This window comes from Ammospiza caudacuta, chromosome 7 (genome assembly GCF_027887145.1).
Source record: "Ammospiza caudacuta isolate bAmmCau1 chromosome 7, bAmmCau1.pri, whole genome shotgun sequence".
NCBI lineage: Eukaryota > Metazoa > Chordata > Aves > Passeriformes > Passerellidae > Ammospiza > Ammospiza caudacuta.
Genome location: NC_080599.1, coordinates 43,004,888 through 43,014,825, shown reverse-complemented (window position 1 = coordinate 43,014,825; position 9,938 = coordinate 43,004,888). Strand labels below are relative to the sequence as shown.

The 9,938-nt window shown below is 43.4% G+C and overlaps 1 protein-coding gene across 2 annotated transcripts; it reads left to right on the top strand.

Moving 5' to 3' along the window:
• The first annotated feature begins 1,041 nt into the window (after positions 1-1,041).
• Positions 1,042-3,286, top strand: LOC131559950 (cytochrome c oxidase assembly factor 7). Of its 2 annotated transcripts, XM_058808535.1 has the most exons (4): positions 1,042-1,361; positions 1,525-1,637; positions 1,718-1,858; positions 2,715-3,286. In XM_058808535.1, the coding sequence occupies exons 2-4, from the start codon at positions 1,532-1,534 to the stop codon at positions 3,161-3,163; spliced, it is 696 nt and encodes a 231-aa protein (XP_058664518.1). In that variant the 5' UTR covers positions 1,042-1,361; positions 1,525-1,531; the 3' UTR covers positions 3,164-3,286. The 2 variants fall into 2 exon arrangements, with proteins under 2 accessions (XP_058664518.1, XP_058664519.1); XM_058808536.1 differs by lacking the exon at positions 1,042-1,361 and having other exon boundaries at positions 1,442-1,637.
• Positions 3,287-9,938: the final 6,652 nt, after the last annotated feature.

Here is a 9,938-nt window from a genome sequence, read left to right as displayed (position 1 = left end):
TGTGCAAACTGAAATGCTGGATTTTCAGAGAAACAGTATTGCTGGTACAAAAGCAGTTCACCTTCTAAAGGCCCCATCCAGGATGGAGGTTCACACGAACCTTCTCAGATTGCAGCCAGCACTGGCCAAGCAATGTGTAACTTCTTCCTGCAGTCTCACACATGTGGCAGTGAGTTTTGGTCAATACATATTGGAAACAAGACTTTAGCTGCACATGGAAAATGTGTTTTAACTTCAAACCAAATTTTTAACAGTCTAAAAAGTTTTAAGGAAATACTATAGAAGATGTAACTGGTGTTTCAGCTATACACCTGACAGGATTTGCTGCCAGTCCAGCTAGTCCTGGTAGCTCTAGTCCTTAATAAAGGATAAGGCTTCTTTCTATGGGAGACTGCACAGGATTTAACTGAGTTTTATTTATCCCAAAAAACTCGACAAGCTGGTGTTACTCTACTAAATAATTTGGGACAAGGCATTTGCAAATATTGCAAATATTCTTTGAAATTTATTTTAACTCAAGCTTGGATTGATTTTAAGCAATTCTTCACACAGATTTCTAATGTGCTACTTTACTCACAAAAAATTCAATTTGTGCTCAGAACTGCTGGAATTAGATAGTGTGCCATGTTTTCTGTAAGTATTCTGTTATCACATTTGGGGTGTGCCATGTTTTCTGTAAGTATTCTGTTATCACATTTGGGTTAAATTAATCCATAATGTTATGGGTGCCCATCCCTGGAAGTGTTCAAGGCCAGGTTGGATGGGGCTTTGAGCAACCTGGGAGAGTGGAAGGTGTCCCTGCCCATGGCAGGGGGATTCTCAGATCCAGGAGAAGCAGGGTTGGTTGTGTGTTCAGTCCTTACCCGTTTCTGGGTGTTCCCAGTGCCCCAGCACTGCCTGCTCAGTGCAGGTTCCACTACTTCAAAAAGCACCTGGGAGAGCTTTTGTGGTACCGCAGAAAGGAGTGGGGGCTGGGAGCAGTCTCTCACAGCAGCACTTCTGTTCTAAAACGGATTTGGAAATTATCGAGCTGTTAATCCAGACAAAAGTGTGCAGGAGGCGGACTGAGGAACAGGGAAAGCAGCCCTGCTCCTAGGCCATGCAGAGCGCGACTGTCATGTCTCAGTCTCTGGGTTGTGCTGAATCAGACATCGGGAATACGCATGGCGCAAACTCTGAAAGTAAAGTTCTAGCAGTGTGTTATCGCTTAAAACTGCTGAACCCTCAGAGTTCCCGACGACCCCGGGAGCGCACGGAAGTAACGAGAGGAGCTGTAAGGGAACGGACGCGAAGAGAGGCTGGGGAGTGACTGGAGGAGCGGCCGGCAAAGGGGCAGGAGAAGCGGGCGGAGGCGGGGCCGGGTACGGGGCCGGTACGGGCGGTCGCAGCGGGCGGGGAAGGGGCGGGCGGAGGCGGGGCCGGGTACGGCACGGGCGGTCGGGGAAGGGGCGGCCCCGGGGGGCGGTGCCGAATCGAGCGCTCGGCGCTCACCGGAGGCGCCGCCGCGATCGCGGCGTGACCCAGCGCGGCCATGGCCGGCTTCATCAACTTCGCGGACGAGGAGGAGGTGCGGGCGTACCTGGAGAACCTGCACGTGGAGTACAGCTACCAGTGCTTCAAGGAGAAGGACCCGGACGGTAAGGCCCTGCCGCCGCCCCCCGCTCGCCGCCCGCCGCGGGGCCGGCAGGAGGCTCAGCCCGTGTGCCGTGCCTTGCAGGCTGCCAGCGCTTCGCCGATTACCTGGACTCTGTCAGGAAGGACTTCGTGGCGGCGGCGCGGGTGCTGCGCGACAACTGCGAGGTGCACGGGCACAGCGAGAGCTGCTACAAACTGGGGGCCTACCAGGCCCTCGGCAAAGGTGGGCAGGGGGGTTCTGGGGCTCGGGCCGCAGGTGACTCCACCGCCTCCCCGGGCAACCTGCTCCGATTGCTGGCCACCCGCACACCTGCCTGTCCTCCTGACCTTGAAGGAGCAACTACCTGTCCCGCCCCTTTCATGGTCACCTCATAAAAGTTGGGGGAGGATGGAAAACCTAAAATTGCTTCCTTCTGAAAAATCAGCTTTACGTTAACTATGTATTTTTTTTTATAATTACAACTGTTTGACAGGTACGTACAGCCAGTGCTCAGTGTTGTTGCATATTCAGTTCACAACATTTCTTCTTGTCAGACAGAAGAAAGTAAGAAAGAAGGAAACTCAAAGACTAGTAATATGCATACCTCAGTAGTCCCCAAGGCTGTTCAAAATGTATTTGCTGGCACAGTAATGGAAAGCTTAAATTAGACAGAGATCTTCCAAATGAAGGTACTAGTAAGGAACAATATTATTACTGTAGTTCAAAACCAGTAACAACCTTGGTGTATACTGGCAAAATAATATTTGCCTAGTGTACGGTAATAAAACCATGTATGTAGTAATGTAAAGAGTGTTGTAGTAATGTAAAGGATGTAGTAATGGAAAGAGTGTTTTGTGGATCTGGATTATTTTTTGGATACCAGTGCTGTTGTGCTTACTGGTGAGTGGAGGACAGTTTTCTAAGTCAAAGACATTAGCAGAATGTTCGTCACTGAGACAACAGTAGTGTCTCTGAAGTCCTAAATGTTGAGTGTAGTATCTAAAGTGATGGATGCTGTGTTTCCAGTGGGAAGCATCCTGCAAAGCAGAAAGCTCCCAGCTGTTTTAACATGTCCTCACAGTAATGTCTTGACCAACAGGTGGACTCAGCCCAGATTTGAAAGCTGCCTACAAATCCTTCATCAAGTCGTGTGAGAAAGGTGGGAAGAAGTCAGCAAATGCATGTCACAGCGCTGGGCTGCTGGCCCAGGACGGGAGAGCCAACGGTGATCAGCCTGACCCTGTTGCTGCTAGAGACTATTACACAAAAGCCTGTGATGGCAGTTTTGCTCCCAGCTGCTTCAACCTGAGTGTGATATACCTGCAGGGAGCTGCTGGGGTCCCCAAGGACATGAGCAGTGCCTTGAAGTACTCGCTGAAGGGCTGTGAGCTGGGGCACGTGTGGGCTTGTGCCAACGCCAGCCGCATGTACAAACTGGGAGATGGCGTTCAGAAGAATGATGCCAAGGCAGAGGATCTGAAGAACAGGGCAAAACAATTGCATAAAGAACAGAAAGAAGCTGAAAGTTCTCTAACATTTGGGGAGTAAAACTGGCAGATGCAGATATTAAGACTGGTTTTTAAATGGCAAGTGAACTTGTTTTTTAAATTGTGAGAGTACAGTTTTTGTTTAAATAAATATCCTGTATTTGGATATGCAAATAAAATTATATTTATATGGATACGACAAATTACTATCTCTGCTGTGCATTTCTGTGTTTTTGAACACACGAGTTCTTGAGTGTGTTTTGCTTAGATCCTTCTCTTCCCAAGCCAAAAACTTGTGGTCTTTTGGGAGTTTTTCCCACATGGTTTCAAGCACAAAGGATTTCTTTTGTGTCCAACTCTTCAATATCCAGGTTTGTGCTCTGACCAGTTCTAACACACAAAAATCACAACTGCAGGTAATCCAGCTTGGGCAGTCGGAACGGTTGCATCTCTCACAAGCATTTTCAGAACTTTGATAGCTGCAAAGTGTGAGCTGCTCTGAGTCATGGATATTCATCTGTAATTCCGTAGGTCTAGGCCAATTCCTGTCTCCCTTAATTCCTCCAGCTGCCAACTGGTTTGTGAGTGTGTATCTGCCTGTCATATGTGCCTGGGTGCTTCAGGCTGCTCTCCCAACACAAAATTGCCCCTTATTTGATCCCACACAAATCATTTTACCTTCCTGCTAGCTTCTGGAACATTATGTTCTATTTTCTCTAGTTCAGATTTAGGGAACAAGGTGCTAACTCATCAGATGCTGGACTCAAATCCATAACCTATATATATGCAAACTGCAGCTAAACATACAGATTCTGAAACAGCTGTTTAAATAAGCAGGGCAGTGTTTGTAAATATATTTGTGCACTGACAGGATCCTTTGTAATTTTGGTGTGTGTAAATATATGTGATGTTTGTGGTATGTGTGTTTTGCTGTAAGTTTACTACTCAGAACCTGAATCCTCTGGCTCTGGACTAAATAAAGATACAAACTTCACTATTGAAATAAGTGAAGTGGGATTAAAAGCAACATTACTTTGGCTGTGGCCACGAGTGAAAGCAGAGTTGTTGGAATCTCGCTGCATGCATGAATTAAAGCAGTTCTTCCAATTTAGCAGAGTTCTTGGGAAGGATGTTTGCTGCTGGAACAGAAACCCAAACTGCACAGCATAGAAGTGACACAGGCACCCTGTAACAACAGATGGCAGTGTGTGAAAACTGCACACTGGTGCAGCCTGGAAAAAAACAAATAGCGGTGGCAAAATCAGAGTAATTTTTCTGTCAACAGTTTTTATTTTTTGGCAGTTCAAAAAGGTGAAGCTCTTAGAGGAGCACTCTTTGATTTTTTGCTAGGTACTGTTCTGGACATTTGTTTCACTTGGGAAAGGTAAGTAAATGCTACTGCTGTGGAGTGTTAGCACTAGTAATAAAACAGTTTGGAATCTGTGTGTTCTGGAGTAGGCAATTACAGGTGGGTCAAGGCACTGGAGAATTGGGGGGTATTTTAAGCCCTGTAATGCTCACTGCCACAGAGTGCCTTGTTCAGATCCTCAGCCCAAACACTGGAGCAGTTTTCTTCCAGCAGGACTAATGACTGTCAGTGATCCTGCCAGGAACTTCCAATCAACACAGCAAACAGGCACCACAGAACATCCTCAGTAGAGTAACACTGTGGATAATTAAAGCCATACATAAAGTGCATGTTGTGGGGAAGGTTTTTCGTAGCACTTGAGAACTCACAGACTTGCGGAGCTTAAATACTATAAAGCAAACCATTTTCATTAAAGCTGTGAAGTAAGATAAGTTTAGGTAGTGTCGTCCAATTTTGCATCACTGGTTGAAAAGGCAAACCCAAATTAAGGAAGACTCTTGTGTTTTCAGGCTGTCTCTGAGCAGTTTGCTGCCTGCTCTGGGCACACCTATATGTTCTTTGCACAAATATTGATGACAGGTGCATTTAGATAGCTAATACCCTCACCTATATGACTCCTTTCCCTCCAAAGTGACAAAGCATCCAAAAAAAAAGGGCAGCCAGTCTCATTTCAGTGTATTAAAAATTATGTGTGGTAAATGCAGTCTGTAGCAGAGTATCCACTCTATGAATAGCAGTCTATTCTCAACCTCAAGATTCTGTTCAGGAGACATAATCAAACTCTTTAGAGCTGAAAATTTTCCTGCAAATCGTGGCTTATAACCATCTTGCTCTGATATTATGGAGGTAAGACCAAAAGACCAATATCTTCCTGCTCTTTTTTTCACCTGATGTTAAATGAGGCCAAATTTTATGTTCTCCTGGAGGAAAACTTACTTCAAAGCCTCTGAGGTCATAAAGAAAGAGTCATAGATATGTGATCATAGCAGAATAGTTGGAAATATGGAAGAACCTGTTGATCTCTCCAGGATCAGTGGGTTTTCTAAGAAATAAAGGAGTTTATCTCAGCTTCACAGCTCCTAAACCACTGTCTGCTTTCCCTTTCATTTGTTTGCATTGATGTAAGCATACAACCATTAATAAAGCAGCAATATACTTCAGAAGGAGCCAACCCTAATTAATTAAATAGACATATGAATACATGGCTGTAAATGATGAAAGCATTCTCTGCAGGATGCTTCCTGCAGCTGTGAAAAGATCACCAGTGGAGGGCTGGTTTTGAACTGAGATTAAATACTGGCACCACATCATGTGTCATTAAGTATAATTTGGATTAATCCTGGACAAAAGATGATGTTGGGTAAAGAAGCCACATGATTTTGTAGAAAAAGGGAATCGTTCTAGTGGTTCTGTTTATGTGCTACATTGTAATAAAAGCAGTTTTGCAGCTTGCTGACCTTTTGTTCAGCCATTGGTAACAACTCTCTGCAGTGTGTGTGTGAAGGGAGTTCTTGTGGCTGTACACACCCACCCAGAGGGATGGTCTGGGAGATTTTGTGTCATCATCACACAAAGAAACAAAAATAGTAGTGTTCCTTGTTATAGGACAAACTTTTTGTTCAGTACAGAAAGAAATTCACTCTGTTGGCAATTTTTCATTTCATCATGTGAGACAGAAGAACTCTCAAGTAGCTCTTCTTCTCCTTTGGTAGGTGGAGAGGGAAGAATTCCTTCTTCCCTTATGCTTCCCAGCATCTCCTCCACTGAACCTCAGAGCAACACAGTTCTGCTCAGGGTTGGCTTTTTTATGGCGGGTGAAGCAAGAAGAGAGAGGAAAGAAAAGGAGTCATGGCACAGGAAAAAACAGGTCAGGAAATAAGCAACAAATCTGGTTGTATCATTATTGCAGTAATCTGTGCTGGGGTTACACCCAGGGGTTCAATTCAGATCCTGACATTATGCCATTTGTGTGCCCCCATAATGACACTCCTGATCCAGAGACCCACAGTCTAAGATTCAGGATTGTCCAAAGTCCCTCGCACGTATTTCAGTACTAAACACTGGTACCATGCTCTCATTTTCAAGATTCTGTATCAACAATATGGCCCAGAATCCACAAAAAAACAAATTTTCCCAAGAATCTTTAGACTATAAGGATCAAATGTGTGCCAAAATTTTTTATGCCTGATTTCATTTGCCAGATCTGTAGCCTCCCAGTTCTTTCGTTTTACTGTATCCATACTTGAAGCAAGCACAATAACCAGTAATTACACTAATTTTAGACTATACCACATATTTCTTATTTGTTGTTATTGCCTTCTACCCTTAGTATTAGTTGCAAATTACCATTGTTATGTTTGTTCTGAATGTGTTTTATACTTCTTACAGACACACTTAGTTTTTTTCAGTCTTGTTTGTAATACCATAATATGGTTCTGTAAATTTTTTTTTTATTTTTGTAATCTTTTTATCCTAATCAACTAATCAGACATTTATATGCGATGAAATGATAAAATTTAGGCCACTTTGGAGTGGTGATTTCAGATGGAGATTTGTGAACAGCATAATTGCAATGCATTCATGTGCTTGAATTCACGAGTGTGGTGGGAGTTCTCTGTAAGTTCTCATTCTGTCTATGCAAAACTGAAAAACAGTATTTTAAACATACCCTGGAGAGTTTTTCTTAGCAACTGTTAAAAAAAGAAGAAAGAAAGAAGATGAAAAAACCCCACATGTTTATGCAGCAGTTGTCACCCACAGGATTCTAGTGCGCTCCACTGAGTCCTTTCCAGCTCACAGAGAGCCATTCCATACAGAGCTGGGGCAATAAAGCCACCAAAGAAAAATGTTGTTGTTTGGCTGTGAAGAATTTCATATCTTGAAGATGAGGCTAACCTGAGTTTATGTTAGACGTCCTTATTCTGACAGTCCTCTTTTGACACATAATAGCCTGCTGTGCACATTTCATTTTCACCAAAACCACTGAAAAGAAGTGGCTTGGTCTCCTTCCAGCTCTCCTGCCACTGGAAGCACGCCATGTTCCTATAGAGCTTCCTGCCCAGAAAACTCTTGTTGCTTTGCAACAACCTTTTCTGCAAACTCCTGAGAAGGAAACCTGGATTTTGTCTTTAGTTCAGGACAGGACAAGCCACTGAGCAGCTACTGACTCATTGCAGGACACACAATGTCACTAGGGGCCCAAACTGATTATTCTCCAAATGATATTTAGCAGGGCAAGGACTTATCAATTCTTCACAAGCCAAGAAACACTAAGATGGGAAACTGGCCTTTGAATGCTATTCTGATAATATTTATGGACTATCATTGCAGACACATGTGACAGGCACGTCAGCACAAGTGTTATCAATAACGGCTGAAGAGAAAATAAGAAGCTGTGACATTGTCAACACTGCAATCAGCCCTTCAGAGAAGCTATTTTCTGTGCCTTTTAAAGTGATATGTTTTCTCCACAGCATTGTTTTACTTATTTGTTCTGCAGCTGACACAAAGGCAATACAAAATATCTTCCTTGTCAGGGAGGCTGAGACAGAGTGACATCAGCTGTCACAGGCACCCAAACCTGCCTCAGACTGGCAGCTCACATACTGGGGTATTTATGAACTGACAGTGGCCCTCAGAGAGATTATGTACCATTTGAGGTTAAAAACTTTAGATATTTTGGAAATCCTGAGCTTATTCTAAATTCTTTTCTGCTGAGTTTTGTGAGTTTTATATGTTCCTCAGAACTCAGGGGTTGATATCAGAAGATGCCAGGGACTGACATGTTACAAAAGCCACAGAATATGTGAACAAATTCAATACAAGTGAAGGTTTCTGCAGGAGCAGCCCAGGATTTGTTACAGCAAACAGTGAAAACTTCCCACACCCTTTAACTCTTAACCAAAACATCTCTGCAGTGTACCTGGCTTGATAATTTCTGTTTTCTGTGTACTGCAGCCCAAGTGTGATGTTTGCTGACTGTTCTGTTTATTGCTCCCACAGCAGGGTATGGACATTTCCAGATCACACTCTCACACTGTAGTGACAATGCTGATCCACTGATGCTTTAAACTGCAACACAAATCAACAGCTAGTTAATATAGCTCTATAAATCACAGGAGATAGCTGATCTCTAGTGACTGGTTCTAATTCTCTAGGACCTTTCTTTCCTAATGTAATGCCATCCTGATATGGGTTTTAAACTAAAGCCTAGGGTCAGAGAGTATTTTCTTAGGCAGTACCTGTACCTTTTAGGCAAGAATTTAAAGCTTTCAGCCCTTTCAAATAAAGGATGATTTTGCTTTAGATATTGTACAGTTACAAGTTGCAACCTAAGGCCACATTTATACACCAGAGTCCTGGAAATATATATATATATATATATATATATATATATATATATATATATATATATATATATACATACACACACACTATATTCCCCATTATAATCTTTGGGGAACAATTCCATGAAATACTTTTGCTCTATGATTTGAATAAATAAGTAACCCCCCACTTGATTTCAGTGACTATTTTCCCCCTGCATTTTTCAGTACTGACCCAGAATAACTGCTGTCATCCCACAGGCAGATACATTGCAACAATCAATGACAGCTTTGAGCCAAATTGTGGAAAAGTTTTGTATCTTAGAAGCTCCAGTCGAAATTCTGCCCTCCAGAGAGCCAAAGGCAAGGGCAATTGGCAGGGTGCAATTCCTGCATCATGCACACAACCTGGGAAAATGGCATCCAGAGGCAAGGCAGGACCTGGTGCTGAGGGGCTGCGAGTCCAGGCTGCTCACACCTTGCTTGGTGTTCTCAAAATGCATTAATGTTGCTGGGGACAAACAGAGGGTGACAGAAAGAAAGGTAACATCTTTTGATGTGTAAAGTATGAAAGAACAAAGCTTTTTGATTCAGTTCCTGTTCACTTGGCTGAACCAGAGATATTGTGAGGCTTGGAAACAGATGTACCCTTGAAAACTAATTACACTAAAGCTTAATGCTTGAAAATTTTCTTTCAGAAGGTCCTTGTGCAATTGGGGATTTTGGGCTATTTCTCTGCTTTTGTCCTGCCACTGCAAATGGATGAGATGAATGTGTGGAGGGGAATTGATTGAGTACTGTCTGTGCTTGGAGGCTTGAGCTAATAAGTGACAAACATAAATGCTGTTTCTTGTTAGAACCTGCTATGTGCGATCCTGCTCAGCCTATGAATACAGCTAAAACCAAAGGGACTCTGCACAATTCCTGCAGCACATCAAGCACCAGCTGCCCCCACCTGGGACCTATGTGATTGCTTTAGGGGGCTGCTGGAGTGTAACTCAGCTTGGCCCAGTCACTCCAAGAGGACAGCTCATATCAGAGCTGGTGAAGAGAAACAGGATCTTTTAAAATAGTAGAGTCTGAAAAGAAGGGTAGCTTCACAACAGAAATGATCGGGAATAAATTGCATAGGAGAGGAACTA

What these genes read in the sequence shown, in the direction of transcription:
- LOC131559950 (XM_058808535.1), top strand. Translation starts at nt 1,532, where the DNA reads ATGGCCGGCTTCATCAACTTCGCGGACGAGGAGGAGGTGCGGGCGTAC. An exon ending in CAAGGAGAAGGACCCGGACG is followed by an intron (nt 1,638 to 1,717) that starts GTAAGGCCCTGC and finishes CGTGCCTTGCAG; the next exon opens with GCTGCCAGCGCTTCGCCGAT. An exon ending in CTACCAGGCCCTCGGCAAAG is followed by an intron (nt 1,859 to 2,714) that starts GTGGGCAGGGGG and finishes CTTGACCAACAG; the next exon opens with GTGGACTCAGCCCAGATTTG.